Raw genomic sequence first — 18,323 nt, forward strand, 5'->3', positions numbered from 1 at the left:
GGCTGTTTCTCTTTCCACTGGTCCCGCCCCCTTCCGGGCCTCCCCTCCCCCAGAGTCCAATCAAAGGATTAGCCTACAGGTTTGGAAACAACAGCAGTTTGAGTTGAAGGTTTGTTTTTTTTGTTTTTGTTTTTTTCTCCCTTTTCTTGTGTTTAAATGCAGGAACTAGAGAAGTCTTTGGCTAACTGGACTCAGAACTTGAAAGAACTTCACACAATGAAAACCGACTTAACCCAGCACATTCTTGTGGAGGACGTGATGATTTTGAAGGAGCAGATAGAGCATTTGCACAGACAATGGGAGGACCTCTGCTTAAGAGTAAGTCAGTTAACTGCAGGGCCCGGCTGTTCTGGAGTTTATTGAAATGTCTCTGAAGGCCAGACAAAGTAGAACAGAGCTTAATTTCACTGAACCCGAGGCCCTTTCAGTCGGAGCCCCGGCGGGCCGCTGTTCCTTCAGTAGGCGCAACACTGTTTAGCCGATTTGACCCTTTGTTTCTCTAGCACTCGGTGCTGAGACTTGGCACATTTTTAATGAGTCTTTTAAAGAAATAATGTTTAAATGTTGGGGGGTATTGCAACTATGATCAGCTATGTGGGCTGTGCTCTGTCTTGTGCAAATGACAAGCACTAATCTGTACATTGGAATCAGGACTCAGCAGAGGGATCGCTACTGGACTTAGAGTAGAATCTCTGCAGCATCTCTTCTGGATCAAGTCACACTTAATGCCCCATCAGCTGCCTTTTATCTGAGAACTGTGCATTCACATGCAGTCGATGTTGATTCTAGCAGCTGGTTTTCAGAACTCTCTGAAAGAGATGATCTGCTACACTTGGTATCTCGGTGGCTCACTTCTGATTAAGAATTGGATTGTGGTTAGGGTATTCTCCAGTGTGTGTGTGTGTGTGTGTGTGTGTGTGTGAGAGAGAGAGAGAGAGAGAGAGAGAGAGAGAGGTGGGGGGATCAGGGTGGAATTAAAGGGTTCAAATAGATCTTTGTTTAAGAACATGTAATTCTAAGAAAAATAAATTCCTGCCTCATTTTTTTGAATTACGAGAAATATTTTTAAGAGTTGACTTCAGACACTTTTGAATGCATTTTAATAAAGTAAAAACATTTGCCCTTTCTGATTTTAGTATTTAATATTCACAATGTACCCTATTCAATGTCCTTTTAGAATTTTTATTCAAATTTTATATAAAAGAAAATGTTTAGAAAATGTGAAAAGTATCCTGAAAGGTAAGCAGCCAAGACTGGGGTCCAGATGTTCCTAATTGTTACCATCAGGAAGCCTACCACAATGAGGCTGTGCCATATGCCGGGGTTTTTTAAAGCTAAGATAAATAGATGCCCGGAGGAACAGAAACACCAAACTGATTTTGGGGAGCTAGCTCTTTCACCTTTCTAGCACACTTGGTCGGTGGGTGTACAAGCATTAGGTGCTTTTTGCCTCACTCTGCAAGGAGCAGAGGTGTTTTTGTACAGAGTAGGAAAATCTCTAGCAGTTCAACCTAAGTTACCCCATTTGTAAAGTGGGGTGTTAAAACTACCAAAAGAACTCTTCAGCTACCCCTTCTAACCCTAATGTTCAAAAGATTTTTAACATTGGCGAAGACTTTTCTTTACATTTAGAAAGGCTGATTTTATTCTTTACTTTTATATTTAGTGAAGTAGTAAATGTGAACGAACCCTGTGAGGAGGAAAACCTTTCACTAATACCAGCTTAGGGCTTGCTTGAGCCTCAGGGAGCACTGGGTGTTTGGGGTCAGCCTGCTTGCTGCAGATCGGTGATGGGCCGCATTTCCATGGTCTCGATCCAAAGCAGCAGTACTATGGAAAGGTGAATTAAATGAGTGACGTGCACTGTTTTTTTTTTTTTAACCTTATGTTGCTTTGTTTTTGTTTTGAAATACAATACTAGAATATTTAAATGACTTTCATTTTCATGGTCCATTTGCATTATGAATGTTAGGTTTATAATTTGATCTGTATTATAGTTTTTTTAATTAAGTAGGCAGGACATTGTCCTTAAGTAAGCTATAAGACTCATTTTTTAAAAGGGGAAGGGTTTGGGTCATAAAGTTATAAATTAGCTTTAGCAAGCCTTCAGTAAAGGTACATTGAAAGAACAGGAACAGAAGAAATTTAAGTGATGCTCAATGTATTCATCTAACCTCTGTTTCTAATTTTTACTATAACCCGATACTGTTGGATAAAACTGAGTCCTTTTGGTCAGTTACAGTTCAGGTACATTCTTTATATTGTTGCTGTTTATGACATTTATCAAAGGAGTAAAAAAATTACGTTGTTAAACTCGAGGAGTTAATGAGGCAAAAACATAGTAGCTTAAGCCTCTAGGGCTACTGATTAAAATGAATGACTTTCATATTCCTTTTGATGGGGGAGGGTACGGAACCGCTTTCCTCTCTGCCCAGACTCAGCTGCCAAGTGCATTTTCATTTCCAGGTGGCTATACGCAAACAGGAAATTGAAGACAGACTCAATTCGTGGATTGTGTTCAATGAAAGAAATAAAGAGTTGTGTGCGTGGCTGGTGCAGATGGAAAACAAAGTTCTACAGACGGCAGATATTAGCATCGAGGAAATGATTGAAAAGTTGCAGAAGGTAAGCAGCAGCACCCACGTGAATGCAGTTACGGCTGTCACGGGATCCTCAGCCCTCCTCAAAATGGTGTGTTTCAGGTATGTTTCCAGTAACATTTTAGAAATTTAAAGGGATTTTTTCTTTCTTCTCCTTCTCCGAGAAGAGGTGGTGGGTAAGTAAGGATTCCAGAGAGATGGGAAGTGTGGGGCCCACCTAGGCAGGCACGGTGCTGTGTACTGAGGAGAGCTACCTTCCCTCAGGAAGTCTGTCCAGAGAAGGGCCCGCGTCTTCTTAAGCACCCCAAGTGAGTTACGGCTTTCCTAGGTCTGATTTCCTAGTTCTGAGTGTGGCGGAGCTCCCCTTGCCAAAGGGGAGGGGCCAGCAGTACTGGGGCTCATCATCGCGGATCCGCACAGATGAAGGTAGAAAGGTTCTTGCCACTCAGGAAAACGCTTGCTGATATTAGGCTAATTCAGTTATACTCAGTTGCCCCCAACTCCTAGATAATCAGATTGGAAGAAATCTGTGAGGGGAAGCCGGGGCTGTTCAATTAGGAAAGGGACCGCTGCCCCACGGACCGCAGTGTGCCGAGCCGGCATCGTTCGACTGGTTCGCCACTCACTGAAGAGCTGTGTTAACAAGCGTGAGAAGTTTTTAATTAAAAAAAAAAATGTTTCTTTCAAGAGGCAACTGTGTTTATTGTCCGGCAAAGAAGTGAATTTTTGGCAGTAATTGAGGCTTTTTGTGTCGGTGCCCTTGCCAGGACTGCATGGAAGAAATCAACTTGTTCAGTGAAAACAAGTTACAGTTAAAGCAGATGGGGGACCAGTTGGTGAAGGCCAGCAACCAGACTAGAGCAGCCGAGGTCGATGACAAGCTCAATAAAATCAACGACCGCTGGCAGCACCTTTTTGATGTCATCGGCTCAAGGTAGGAAACAGTCTACAAACAATCCCTACTCGCTTAGGCGCCGCAGTTACCCCACAGACCTGGACACTGAGTCCAGCCTGACGCCGAGGTTGCCCAGCGGTTTTCTCACGTACAGCTGAAGGCACAGTTTGGTCAGCAGTGAGTAGCAATTCTTGTCTCAACAACATAGAAAGATTCTATTTTAGTATATCCCATTTCAGTAGGGTTTTTTTTTCTTTAGCTCAGAATTTCACATGAATTAGATTAGGTTTGAATGAGAGTTAGAAACTTAATTTGGAAAGAAAGGCTTGAGAGGAGGTGTTATTTAGAAATTGTAACTCTGTGTTGGGACTTGCGTGTCCCCCACATGGAGTCACGCCTGCTGGGTCCTGCCTGTGGGTGGCAGGTGCAAGTAGGTCAGGGCGTGGGCCTGATTTCTAGACGCTGGTCTGGAGGTCCCCAACTGACCCCACAGCTGGGGTGTGGAACACCCGAGGTGCAGGTTCTCCTTGTGTGCGAGGCGCGCCAAGTGCCCAGTGGGCACCTGGTCCTAAGCGGGGACTCAGGAGGCATGGCTGTGGCTACAGACCAACGCTGTATTCTCCAGAGCAGCCCTGTCAGAAGTAAGGCTGACAATTTTATGTTTACACAAAATGATGATGATGTGGCTTTTAAATGGTTTCTGTTCTCAAAATCTGCCTCCAAAGACAGGCCCCAACCAAAATGTGTTTTGTTTTATTTTTGTTTCATTGCAACCTGACATACGAAAAAACAGTCCCTCCGCTTGGGGACCATTTGTGCAACTGTGTGGCCACTGGCCGGGTGGGGCTTTTATGTTTTGAACACACACACGATGTGGAAAAAATACACAGGAGAACCTGTAAGGTGACACAAGTATTGGGTGTAGTGAAAATAAGATGCTCCTAATAATTTGGCATTTCCTCTACCTCATTGTTTACTGTAACCATGAGTGAACCTGCTGCAAAGGCACCGGGCTGCTGTGAGAATTACAGACAGGAAGTAAGATGAGTCAGTTATGTAAATGGGAGCCGACATCTGAGCAGCTGTAAAACCGAGGGGTTTGAGGGCTCAGATCTCATCTTCCTGGAGAGGGGGTGGGGATTGGGAAGAGCCTCACAGAAGAGTGGTGATCCCGGATGGCCGGGTATGAGCAGTGAGGGCTCGGGGTCCTGGAGCATCACTGGTGGCAGAGAGAGACAGAAGTGTGCCGGGAGCCACCAGGTACAGGGGCAGAGCCGCGAGGAAGCTGTTCAGGAAATGACAAGAGGCCCCACTGACGCAGGGGATGAAGCTACAAAAATAGGTTGGGGCTAAGTCCTAGAAGACCTTAAATCTCAACTTCTGTCCTGGAGTCTTAAGTAGAACCCAGTCATTTGTGGATTTTTAGCAGCAGAGGGTCTGCCGAAGACGAACATTAGAGTGACTGGGCTGGCAGCATAAGCTGGGCTGAATCCAGCTGCTCTATACGGCCAGTTCAAAGAAACACATCTGTGGAGGCCCAAGGGAGGACTAAGAACTCAGGTTTGGAGCTCACACTGACTTTCTCACTTACTCATCACAGAAACCTTTTGATTTAAGCAAGAGGTTTTAATCTTTCTAAGTGATTTAATCTTTCTAAGCCTCAGTTTCCAAATCTGCACAATGTGCCTGACAGCACGGTTCACATCCGAGACCGCTGTGAGGACGAATGGCGTGCGTCTTACATTTGGCACATGTGGGGTCCAGTGTTTAGTGAGTGGTTGTCATTGTTTCCCCTAAGAAGACACTGAGACGGAGGAGCATTTCTGCTGAAGAGAAGAGGACCCCCTGAGTCGTGTCTGGTAGTGAGAGAGATCTTTCCTCCATGAGACCCGTGTTTTTGACTGTCTTGTTTCCAGCACTTAAAACAGGGCTTCAGGTATATGTTGAAATGAATGAACGTTTCAGTGCACAAGAATAAGGTCGTGTCTGTTGGGTAACTTGTGTGTAGTGTGTTTTTGTTGACACTGTTTTTAGAAGACTTATCCTAAGTCTTCTGGGCACCTGGCACGAATCTAGGGCGATGTTGTGTCTGTTTATGGACTGTGCTTCCTGAACACTAGAGTGACAGTCCATTCTCAATTATTCATGTTTTGGTTTTATCACTACAGAGTTTAATAGGTGACTTGCTTTTCTCTCTCCTTTCTGGCTGCCTGTCTTTAGCCAATTCCTTGGTGAGGAAAAAAAAAACAGTAGGTGAAATTTCAGTGGTCCTTTTGGAAGGAGCAACTGGCAAAATAAGGAGTTGAAATAATGGCAGATATTTTGTCTGCTAGCTGTGGTCTTAGCAATGTGCTTTTATGTATGATTTCACTTAATTTTCATTGTAATTCTGAGAGGTAGATACCATTGTCCCATTTTACAGATGACAAAACGGAGGCACTGAAGTTAAATAGCATGGCCACAGTTAGAGCCAGCATATGAGGCAACCACAGGACTCCGATTCAGGCAGTTGTGTTGCCTCCCTGTTCCCCAGACCCTTCTGGTTTTTTACACTGAAATGAACTGAATCCCTTCAAAACTGAGAAGCTGGGGCCCAGGACAGTATCACTCTGTTAGTTGGAGCATCAACCCATAATCAAAAGATTTTGGGTTCAATCCCCAGTCTGAGTGCATCTGGGAGGCAGCCAGTCAGTGCTTCTCTCTTGCATCGGTGTTTCTGTCTCTCCTTTCCTCTCTAACAGCAATGGAGAGGAGGAAAAAAACAGCAACAACTTAGGAACTAGGGAGAGAATACCAGTAACTTACCTTCCCTAAAGCAAAGGCCAGACTGAGACCAATGGCTGAGAGTCTAGGAGACTCTTCAATGAGTTTACCTCTTCAGGTGAATCTGTAGATTGAGGCAGCAGGCTTGGGCTGCCTTAAATTAGCCTCATGTAGAATCAGCTGTTTGTCTGCTCTCTGCTACTGATCATATTATCATCAGGCAAGTCGGAGGACAGGCTGCAGAACTTAGATTTGCATAGTGCCAACCAGGCACACTAATGGCCTCATTTGCCCCGAGAATTCTGAATACTATTTATTTAACTTTTTCTCTCGTGCTCACGGTTTGCTGCAGCTTCACTCCTGTGACAGGGGACAGCATTTCCTATTAAAAATAATAAGATTTGGAGCAAGGCTGTAAAGTTACGAATGGTATTCAGAAATCCAAGACCTTAATAAATCAGGTTTATTGGGGGGAAAAAAAAGGCCTGTTGTTTCAGGTTCATTGTCAGCATAGTGGAAATGAATAACAGGGTTAATTAAATGCACTTTAAATTCTGACCATTTCAGGCAGTAGGCTCCATTATGGGGTGACTGGGGGAAAATCAGCGCTGTTTATTTTCAAGTGCCAGGCTGTCCATGTGTACATACATATACATGATACAGCCCTGCAAGGGCTGTCGGTACCCTCCTTTTGACGAAGAGGGGCAGTACAGCTCAGAGATCATAAATAACTGACTCGGGCCACAGTCAGTTCTGCACAGAGGGGGCTAGAGCCCAGGTCTGTCTGTCCCACTGTGCCCTGCATCCCAAGGGCACTTCACTTCTTTGAGACCTTGGCTTTTAAAGGCAGTTTATCAGAACTTCTCTAAAACCAAGAACTCAGTGTAGAATTTACCATTTACTATAGAGCTATGGTTCTCAAACGTGCATCAGAATCCCTGGAGGGCTCATGAAAACATGGGTTGCTGACCCCCACCCGCAGACTGCCGATTCTGGAGGTCCAGGTGGGGCCGAGAATGTGCATTTCTAACAAGTGGGGTCTAGGTGTTGCCAGTGGAACTGGTCTGGGGCACACAGAGCGAGCGGCAGGGTGAAGGGATGTGGTGCTGCACCAAGTCAGACGTCCCGGACCTGCCACTTGTTGTGAACAAGTCTTCTGGCCTCTCTGTGCCTCAGTTTCCTTGTTGATCAGCCATTACAAGATCCTGGATGAAAAACTCACCAGAACAACTATGGAGCCATCCATACACATGCAGGCAGCATCTGGCAAGGTTAGTGTGGCTACACAGAGTGGGGCTGAAGTCGGTTTACAGTTGTTCATTTGTAAAAGAATACGATAATTAATAAATGACAATACAAGACTAAAGTCTGCTTCATGTACTCAAAACTGTGGACCTACTTTTGCCTTGTATGTAGGTAAGTTGGGGAAGGGGTTTAGACCCAAACAACTTGCTTGCAAAGGGTTCTTCAGCTTCTATAAAATCTTTAAGACAACCTGAAGGACATGTCTTCTGAAATAACCAAATAACCCAGCGGGGCTTAGGGAGTCTAAGTCAGTCTTGATGCTGATTTCATCACATGAGGTCGCGCAGGCCCCGGTGTGGGCATCGGCGTTCTCAGGCTCTCTCCATCGGAACCGCTGCCGGAGTTCGTAGCCGTCCTTGTGAACCCTCGGGCGGCTTCTTACCTTTGTGACATCTAAACTTTTATAAAACATGCTGTTAGTTCCATCAACAGGAAGGGCACTTTGAAGCACTATGTATTTTTTTGATGAATGGCATGATTACTCCAAAACTGAATCTGGATTGATGACATGAAACATTAATTGTATACTACTATGCCTCTTTGACAGATTAAATAAAGAGGTGAACTTTTAAAAAATTGTACCTATTAGCTGCTCCTCCTTTTCCCCATGTTTTCTTAGATAGCATTTTTGAAAAGCAACCCAGCATGCACATTGCTCTGCGATTTGAAAAAATAGAAAGAGATAAAGAAAGAAACAAAAACAACAACCCAGCAAGACCTAAATGCCGGAGAGACAACTGAATTATAGTTGTTTTTCAGAACTAGCAACACATGCGACCCTCTGTTTTGGAGGAAGCTAGGTTACCTATTAATAAGAACAGTTTAGGCACAGGATGTTGGGTAATGGACAAAAAGATGTCAAGTTGATTCAGCTTACAGAAACCAAAGCTCTGAAAAGTGGGTCCCCAGCCATTGTCCCCAAAAGTGGGACAATGCCAGAGGAAGACTCAGCCAAACACATAATCTCACTTCTGCCTACTCTTGATCTCAAAACCCCAGTAGCTCAGCACCTTAAAAACTCACCTACTTCTGTTTCCCAGAACCCCCTCCATAGTTATTAATCGAAGCCTGAGCTATGTCCAGTGAAGCAAGGTCGTGTGTCTTTAGTGAATCGCTCTGCTGTTGTTCCTCTTGGTGGAGCCTCTTCAGAGACATGGAAGGGAGGGGGCTGTTTGTAGACTCTTTCCGAAGCATGTGAGAATGATCTAGTCAAAGCTTTCGGTACCCAGGACACACAAGAGAGTGAAGTGCAAAGACATAACCCAGGATACGTACTTTAGTTACCTATCGATGCCGGCATCATTGGTGGTTTTAATTTTCTTTTTATGTATCTGAATTTCCTAAATGTTTGCTATGTGAAAAGGGACATGGGGCCTTTTTTTTCCTGCTTAAAAATTATACAAATAATGTTACCTTTTTCCTAATTTCTCTAGCATCATTAATAGCCTTGGCATTCTTAAGCCAACCTGCTGATAGAAGGTTTTAGACACACACTCTGTGGCTCCTTCCTACTTAGACCAGGTAGCTCTCTCACTGCTGAAAAAATCAAGTCTGTGAAAAAACTTCCTAACGAAGCATAATTTTCACATTTGATCTACCAATGTGAAAAGCCCACTGTTTTATAAGAGTAGCAATTAAAATGTTGTCATTTAAACTCAGCTGTTATTACCATGGAAACTGTGCGTTAAGATTGTTTTTCTCATTTCTTGCAAAATGGGCAGGGAGATGTGTGCCTTCTTAAACTGATAAAGATTTTTGTTGCTCTCCCTTTATCTGTATTTTCTCAAGGCTCTTTTGGAAGACCAAACAATGCAGCTACTCATAAAGTCGACTTGCTCTGGTCTTAGCAGATTGCCTGATCCAGTGGGACTGGGTCTAGAGATTGTAGCACAGGGAGGGCCAGATGTGAGGTCAGCCTCCTGTCTTTCCTTTTCCCTTCCCATCAGCCCCGTCATTCCACTGCTGGAGCAGGTGGCTGCTGCTCCCAGACCCTGCAGCGATGCCTTCCTACAGGTTGGAGGGGCTTCCCCACGGAGACAGCGGCCGTTGTTGAGTGGGTCGATGGACAGTCAGTAGCCTGTGTCCAATCAGACAGGTCCAGTGTCCTCAGCCTTGTGGAGCCATATTTAGCAGGTCCCAGGGCCAGCCAGGCATGTAGGCACAAGTTAGTCAGAGGCTTCCTATTTGTTTCCAGATCTGCACTCTGTTTCACCAGTCTAGAAAGCGCTTGCTATGTTTCAAGGTAGGGAGTGTAATAGTGACCAAATGTCGGGGTTTGAGGAAAAATGGTTGACATCATTGAGTCTCAAAATAAGGCTAGCATTGAGCCTGAAAAGGGCTGGGTACAAACCCAGGTGCTCCTGTAGGCCGGGGGACCACTCAGGGTCACAGAGACAGAGAACCTTAGGGACGAAGAGGAATGTATAGATACTCACATTATGAGGAGCTAGCAAGGAAATTACAAAATTTCTCCCTCTGCAAACTCTTGTGCTCCATTTATGCTGTAAGAAGTCATTTTTTCTGCAAAAAGCAGAGGAATGGACTAAACGAACTCTGCCCCTCCTAAGCCCAGATATACAGGCCTAAAAAAGGCCGTGCAGAACCACCCCCTTCCCTCCCCACCCAGGACAATTTCTCCTTTAGGAGGCTGGGAGGAGGGCATTCCCGTAGGACTCGGGGGCTTCAGATTTCACCATTTCTTTTAAAACTGAAACAGAGAAATTTAATTTGACGGGAACAGAAATCCTCTTGTCCGCGCCCCAATCTAAAATGTTTCTTCTCTCGGCTTATAGCACTTCATAAATAACCCATAGCTGAGATAACACAGTGACTTTCTTCCCCCAGCATTGCAATCCTGCAGCATCAGAACAAAGACTGTGTGTGTGTGTAAAGAGCTGAGATATTCGTTTATTAGGAGGGAGAAAACAGATTAAAAATTGCATTTAGCAGAGAAGCAGGTCTCTTCCTTTCCTAAGGGCATTGCTTTGTAGCTGCGAGGGGAGGGTGGCCGGTGCAAGATGCTGAACCAGTGAATGGAGAGGCCTGCGGGCCGGGGGAGGGGCTGCCTTGTCCCTGGGAGGTGGAGGTGCAGCCGGGAACTTGGAGCTCTCGCTCAACATCAGGAATGATTTTTTTCTCATCAACAGTAAGTGCAATTTTGGTCATCAGCTCTGCCTGTGGCCGATGGGAGGCTGCTGTCTCCTTGTGTCTTGCTCTTTCGCTGTCTCATTTTGGTTACAATAGAAATTGCCGATGAGATGGTGGCGGTGGAGTGTGTGTGCTGAGCCATCGGGGGATGGGTTCTTTCCCAGTGTCAGCGTGTGTGTGGTGTCTGCAGCCAGCCTTTGACAAGCCGGGGAGAGACGTGATTACACCGTGTGCAAAATGGAAGTCCTCCGGCGACATAAATGCTTCAAAGAGGCAATTAGCTCAAGTGTATTGTAATGTCCGCGCCCCCAAACCAGGGCTTCAGGATCTTGATATAATTGATTATCTTACTATAAAGACGTTTGGTCATTTAAAGCGATGCAGTCGTACGGAATTCGAACAGTGTTTTAAGCAACTGACAGCTGCCCACAGGTCTGAGTATCTATTTGGAGACAAATTCAGATTCTTCAGCCATCTCATTTTTCCTGCGTATATTTTCAGTATATTTCCTGAGTATATTTTCAGTTACGCTGTCCACACTGGCATTGGAATTGTTTTACCTTATGCTGGTCTAGCGCCTTTATAATTTAACTGTAGACTCTTTTGTATGTAAGAGTATAGGATTGAAATGTAAATTATTCCATATACATGAATTTGATACTTAAAGCCCCATTACACATTGTAAGACTTTGGCTTGGTATGTAGCCTGATACTAACCTGGCTTGATTTTGTTTGTTTGGGAGGAAGAGCAGGGTTCTTAAATATTACGTTCTGATCCGTCACTAGTTAAGATCAAAGAAAAACTTTGTTCACCTTGATTTTCTGCATTTCTACCCACAGTCCCTGCAAAAGAACTTCTAATTTGTAGCTAGCTACTCAGGCAAAATTCTTGTTTGGTTGCATATAAAAATGTTTTATTCAGGTCTTCCAATAGGCCACACAGGTGAAAAACCTTCCCTTTGCCCCTCAATATTTTGTTTTTCCAGTTATTAGAATTGAAATTTAGCTCAGGAAGTCACACTTATGTTTTCTGGAGAAATAAGATGTAGTGAAATGTGTGCATGAGCAACGTTCGTCTGGCGCGCCTGCGTGAAGCGCGGCAGGTGCAGGGGTGGCGAGCGGCGTGAGGTGCCTCTGCAGTTGATGCAAAGCAGCGCTGCGGTTGCTTCCCTGCGCCAAGTCTGGTTTCCGAACGGGTTTCCTTGTTTCTCGATATTAACTCGAGACTTAAACTTCTCTCAGAGCAATATCAGCAACGTCTGATGTTGAGGTGGGCTGCCTGGGCTGGCCAAGGTCACGTACTTCCTGATCCAAGGAAGGTGATAATTAAATCTCAGCATCCATGCAGAACAGAACGAGACACACTCAGCAGTGCATCTGAGGGTCCCTGGAGTGAGTTGCAACATATTATCTGAGGAGCAACATTTATTTCTATCACTGCGCATTTTTGGACATTTTGCTTTCAGTCAGAGGTTAGAACATGGAAACATGTTAAATCCTGACCTGGTGAATGTTTTGTGGCTTCCCGGTGACCTTTTTTCTCTTTCCCATCTTCCTCCCTCTCCGATTTGTCCCCAGTATGTGTGTGCGGCTGATGTGCTCACCCGTCCAGTGCCTCACTTGCCTGGAATGGAACTGAGGGTTGGAGTATGTGAGGCTTGAAGGGAGGTGCTCTGGTCATTTGTCTATAACATGGCCACCTCGTTTATGAAAAAGACAAATTGGAAGGTATGAGTGAACACTACTTACTCATGCAGAAGTTACATATTGAGCACCTCCTTTATTGTATTATGATGTCTACATTGCATCAAAATTAGAGCATGAGCTCTTTGGGAAGCAGACCTATTTTCAGTTTTCTTTGCATCTTCAGGATCTGCACAGGACCCGAAGACAAAGCAAATGGTTAAATGTTTATTGAAAGGTCCCTGGCCAGTGTGGTTCAGTTGGTTGGAGTGTCATCTTGCAAAACCAAAAGGTCAAGGGTTTGATTCCCAGTCAGGGAACATACTTAGCTTCAGAGTTTGATCCCCAGTTGGGGTGCATACAGGAAGCAACCAGCCAATGTTTCCCTTTCACATCAGTTATTTCTCTCTCCCTCCCTCCCTTCTTCCATCTCCTCCACCCCACCCCTCTCCTTCTCCCTCACCCTGGGATTAACAGAATCCAAGATCACTGCATCTCTGTGTTTTTTGCACCCAGGTTATTTTGTTGCTGGTTAGCTCCCTTCATTTAAAGGCTTGTAGTCTGGCCCTCTTTTTAGCATGAGAAGCTGGGATCCTTCGGGCGGAATAAAATCAGCCTATTCCAGTGGTGACACTGTTCTGGGAGGAGGGGGCAGGAGAGTGGCACAAAGGCTGCTGGGCCTGAGCACCTCTCTCCACCTATGGGGGAAGCTCTCAGGGTTGGGCCACTCCTTCAGACAGAGTCTCCCTAGGTGTTTCCCCTTCCAAACTGTAAAGACTCCTTGGCTCACGGGGCCTGGGATTCTTGGCTGCTTGGCATTGTATGGAGTGTTCTTTCTGGTCCCTGGGTCGTCAGGGTGACAAGATGTTGGGGTGAGAAGAGTGTACCTCTGAACCCGTAGGGACAAAGGACTGATCTCAGTTACAACTGCATCCAGGCCTGGCCCTGGATTCTGTTACTTCCTTTTTAATAAATCATCTTGTGGCTTTGGAGGGAATCCCTCCTTATGGTGTTTCCAATAAGAATGTAATTTGGAAAACGTATCCCCTTAGAAATTATGACAACTACCCTGGCTAGTGTGGTTCAGTGGATTGAGCGCCAGCCTGTGAACCAAAGGGTCACTGGTTCAATTCCCAGTCAGTGTACATGCCTGGGATGCAGGCCGGGTCCCCAGTGGGAGGCACATGAGAGGCAGCTATGCACTGATGTTTCTCTCCCTCTCTCTCTCCCTCCCTCCCCCTCTGTCTAAAAAATAAATAAATGAAATCTATTAAAAATTATGACAACTATAGTTTCTGTTATGAAACCATAATAATTTCATAGTTTCTGTGTTTCTTCTGCCTTTCATAGTTTCTGAAAGCCATTAGGCACTGTGCCAAATGTCTTTCATGTGTTTCTATCTCATTCACTGCCCTCAGCCACCCAGTGAAGGAAGGTACTCACTCCTGTTGACACTGGTTTACAGATGAGATTTAACCAGAGGCAGGATTCAAACCCAGACCCTGACCATTGTCTGTGTTGTTTACCACCCAACTCCACAACCTACTTCTAAGCCTGCCTGGCTCATGGCATGTTAAGAATGAAACATTATGAACAGACTCTGTGCGGTCCAGTGCTGTGGAAATGAGGCATCATTGTAGGTAGCGCCATGCCATCCCAGTCAGTGGTAATAAGAACTAGTGTCCTATTTAGTGCTTACTCCATGTCATAGGCTTTACATGCATCCTCTTGTTTGACTCAACCACCTGCAAGGTGGATAATTTCGCAGATAACAAGGAAACTGGGAATTGGGAATTTGGGGTTCCTTGTGGGGGCGTGCAGCTCGTAGATGGTACAACAGTGAGTAGAGAGCCAAGTCTGGTCACCTCCAGTTCTGGACTTAACTTGACCCAGACGTTACCACCTCCTTGAAGCTGGAGGGTCCTCAGAGGCCTACTAGAGAGGAGAGGGCTCGAGGTGAAAGGATTTGTCCTAAGTCACAAAAGTAGCTAGTAATAGAGCTGGAGCAAAAAGTCCCAGGGTTGAGTTGGTCAGTTGTAGGATACAATAAATAAATAAACACACACACACAAAACTCGGTGGTCTACTTAAAGAGCTTGTGGTGGAAGGCTTATACACTTTTGTTCATTCTGCAAAGGTTGTTGACACCTCCTGCCCACCAGGCATTGTGGGAGGGACTGAGCATACAGTGGGAGCAAGCCTGGTGCTGCATGTGATGGGTGCACAGTGCACGAAGGGTGCGGGCACAACGCAGGGTGGGAGGGCCCCGGTGCTCGGAGCACTCAGCCAAGGGGCCGTGGTAGAAGCTCCAGAAGGAAGGAAGAGGAGCCACTTTACGGAGCACGGGGTTGGAGGCAGAGAGGCCACTGACCACTGGACCTGAAAACTCAGCAGATTAAACGCTTTGTCAAGGTAGGACGAGGGCCACGGAAGGGTTGGAATGTGGACCAGACCTGCCATCTCAAATGTACACTTCAGCTGCAGAAATGTACACCAAGGGCGGATGGGAAGGCGAGGAGGGTGGCAGGAAGCTGCTCACAGGCTGTCGAAGAAGAGATGATGACGATGAGGGTGGTGGTGTGGGGAGTTCCGTGGGCACCCTGTGACTTGGGGCTGGGGCCCCAATCTCTGTTCCTGGTCTGTGGGCAGGAGCTCTGACAGGACCTCACAGCCCGAGTGCTGACTGATACGTGGGAACATCCCGTATTTCACCCAAAATCCCACAGGTCTCCAGAAAAACCCTCTCTCTGCTTTAGACCTTTCATGAGAGCAGTTTATGGAAGCATTTTATTTCAGGGTCTGTGTAAAGGTCGTTCTGCAGCAGCTGTGCCCTTCCCTGTGACCGTGTGTTGACAGACCACGCGTGTTTGTTCAGAGCCTCTCCCTGCCAGGTCAGGCGGATCGGCGAGGTGAATGGATTTAGAACTGCGCTCAAAAATTAACTTTGCCCCACCCCACTCCCTTTTTGGCTGACACAGTTGCCCGCAAAGGTCTGGTTCTATGTGTGCCGTGCCCTCGACCCCTCAGACTAGACATGGTGGGGTTTAGTACGTGTTCTGTGCTTGCTTAAGAGGGGAGTCCCGTGAGAGACATCTCGGGCTGAACACCACCAAGCGAATCAGGCATGTGGCAGCTTTAGGCCATCGGGGAAGGTCATGGTGGCCGCAGTCTCGGGGATACCCAACCAGGGTGTCCAACCTGCATCCCAGGGGCCACGTGCAGCCCAGGATGGCTATGGATGTGGCCCAATGAAATCATAAATTTACTTAAAACATTATGAGATTTTGGGGGGATTACGTGTCACAATGAATTTAATATGTAGCCCAAGACAGCTCTTCTTCCACTGTGGCCCACAGACTCGGAAAAGTCGGACACCCCTGCCCCTGAAATGGGTAGGAGTCAGGCATGGTATTTAACCTAGAGAGAAAGAAATGGCATCTCCTCTCACCCCTGGAGCCTCAGGAAGATGGACCGGGTCTCAGGGGATCGCCCTCCAAGAATGATAGGACTTCATATTTGCTTGGATAGATTAACTCTGAGTCCGCTTGAAAATCAGTGCGGACGGCAATTTTGTGGTGTCTTGACTTCAATCTTTATTCAGTCTGTTGCAATTACTATTCTGCGAAAACTCGTATCTGGTGAGAGTTGTTCCCACCATAAAATCAATCACTGATGTAGGTTGCTTTTTACCCGCCAGCACTCTTACTGGAGCATGCTCACCACTAAATGTTGCACCTCGGTATTCCACCTTTTTTTTTTTCTTTCTGCAAATATGTTTAGGGTGAAGAAGCTGAAGGAGACCTTTGCTTTTATTCAGCAATTAGACAAAAACATGAGCAACCTCCGCACCTGGTTGGCTCGCATTGAGTCTGAGCTCTCTAAGCCCGTGGTGTACGACGTCTGCAACGACCAGGAGATCCAGAAGAGGCTCGCCGAGCAGCAGGTGGGCCAATGAGCAGCGAGCTTCTGTAAGCGCGTTCGTCGGTGTCCCTGACCTCCGCCAGCTCACACCTTCCCCGTGGTGGCTGTGTTCTGGCGCGTTCACACTTCATGACGCTGGCTGTGTTTCCAGAGAAGACGAACCGCCTGTCCGTGTTCTGTGCGTGCGAGGTGCTCTGCCTGCCTGTCCATCACCATTCACTCGACGCCTTGTGAAACACTTGGAATAATGTTTGAGATGCAGACGTTAATCTTAGTGGCAAATAGGTTTTTTTATCTTGTACTTTTTTAACTTTGATCTCTGTTTTGTTTTTGTTCATGTGGGGTTGGCAAACGTAGGTTTACAGTTGTGGGTATGCAAAACACAGAGTTTATCCTTCTTTATTTATTATTAATTATTGTATTATTTATTTGTATTACAGTTGTAAGCTTATGTTTACCCACCCCTGTATAGTTTTGGAAGGCAATGAATTGAAAGACAAGTAATTTTTCTTACCAAGAAAGATATTGTGGGTTAATACTCTGTGTCTGATAGAGTTTTTTTAAAAAAAACAAATAGAACAAAAACAGTGTAATAAGGCACATGCTTGGACCAGTAGCTCTGGGAGCCTCCCTGGCAATGCTCTCTGCATTTCTGTTATCAGTTATATACCCTCTGGGCCACCCCCTGAAATTCCAGTGTGCAAAGCACTGAATCCTTGAAATCACTGACTTACCAAGTCCACTTTCCTGCCCTCTGTGGGCTCACATTCACCTGTTCATTCTCATATGCTGTGCCTGAGCTTGTCTTGACTGTTAAAATAGCTGTTCAGGTGATTAGTTCAGTGGCTCTCCTTCACCTCTGTTTTTCCCAGACCCATAAGCAGATTCTGTGTTGACCACAGAAGCAACGTGGTTGTCCTCACATTCTCTGACTCGGATCTGTTTTCTTCACGTTGCCTCCAAAGCCGTGGTGCCTGTCAGCCCACTGGGAGATTGACCCACATGTCGTAACTGCCTAGAGGTAGAATTGGGGCTGCATCTTTCCATCAGGGTCAAGGCCAGAGGCCACCCCTTGATGATAAATTCTCTTGAACTTAGGTCAGTCCTTTTAATACGAATGTGGTATCTCGTGCTACCATGAAATAGGACTGAGTATTTGATATTACTCTGGACTTAGATCTCTATTCAGTCTGTTACAATTACTGTTCAAATGGTGCGTATTCTCTGATTTTCAAACTAGTGTAGTGTAGCAGTGCTACAAAGTAAAACTACTGGTTTTTCCACTTAGCCTCAGAAACTAAAATATGTCTTTCTCATTGAGGCCATCTAAATTCTGTCTGTGCTCTGTGGAGAAATGAATATTGGCATTGTGGTAATGGACACTGCAGAGATTTTAATGCCCTTCTAGAATCACAGCTATTGAACATTACCAGCTTTACTTACAAGGCTGATCCATTAGGATGAATTTGTTGAGCAGTCTGCTAATTAATCGGCCTTGCAAATAACCATTTACCCCGAGTGGTGAGTTTTTTCAGGTCTATTTACAGGATAGGAAACTGACAACATTGTTCTTAAGGAATGACTAGATAAATTTGGCCTTGGCCAATTATGTGCATTAACATTTTATAAATCTGAAGTGTGACAACACGTCATTAAATTGCAAGGAATTTATTCCCAAAAGCATAGAATTTGGAGTGACGGCCACTCTCCTGGCCTTCTTTGTTCTTGTACTGAGAGGGTACCTGATTTCAATCTGGTTGATTTATAGGTTCCCACTTGATAGAATTCAGAATCACCAATGTGGAATATTTATCCTTTGGTTACAAAAAAAAAAAAAGAAAGAAAGAAAGAAAGAACTAATATGCAGTTGACGTTCAGGACTACCATTATTGTAAAAACTTAGATGTATTAGTTTTCTATAGTTGCTATAACAAACACATTACCACATATTTAGCATCTTAACACTAATGTATTGTGTTAATGGTTTTAGAGGTCAGAAATCTGACACA

The 18,323-nt window shown here is 45.3% G+C and overlaps 1 protein-coding gene across 12 annotated transcripts in view; it reads left to right on the forward strand.

Annotated features, from left to right (window-relative positions):
- SYNE2 (spectrin repeat containing nuclear envelope protein 2) overlaps positions 1–18,323 on the forward strand; it is a 289,942-nt gene that overhangs the window by 252,907 nt on the left and 18,712 nt on the right. For 11 of the 12 annotated variants that reach the window (XM_045822428.1, XM_045822429.1, XM_045822433.1 and 8 more), the window contains 4 exons: positions 163–318; positions 2,467–2,625; positions 3,368–3,534; positions 16,174–16,336. In XM_045822428.1, coding sequence (XP_045678384.1) covers positions 163–318; positions 2,467–2,625; positions 3,368–3,534; positions 16,174–16,336 — 645 coding nt within the window. Of the gene's footprint in view, positions 1–162; positions 319–2,466; positions 2,626–3,367; positions 3,535–5,304; positions 5,432–16,173; positions 16,337–18,323 lie in introns of those variants that run through there. The other variant, XM_045822440.1, reaches the window with a different exon arrangement.

This window comes from Phyllostomus hastatus, unplaced genomic scaffold (assembly GCF_019186645.2).
Source record: "Phyllostomus hastatus isolate PE091 unplaced genomic scaffold, TTU_PhHast_1.1 phas_scaffold_501, whole genome shotgun sequence".
NCBI lineage: Eukaryota > Metazoa > Chordata > Mammalia > Chiroptera > Phyllostomidae > Phyllostomus > Phyllostomus hastatus.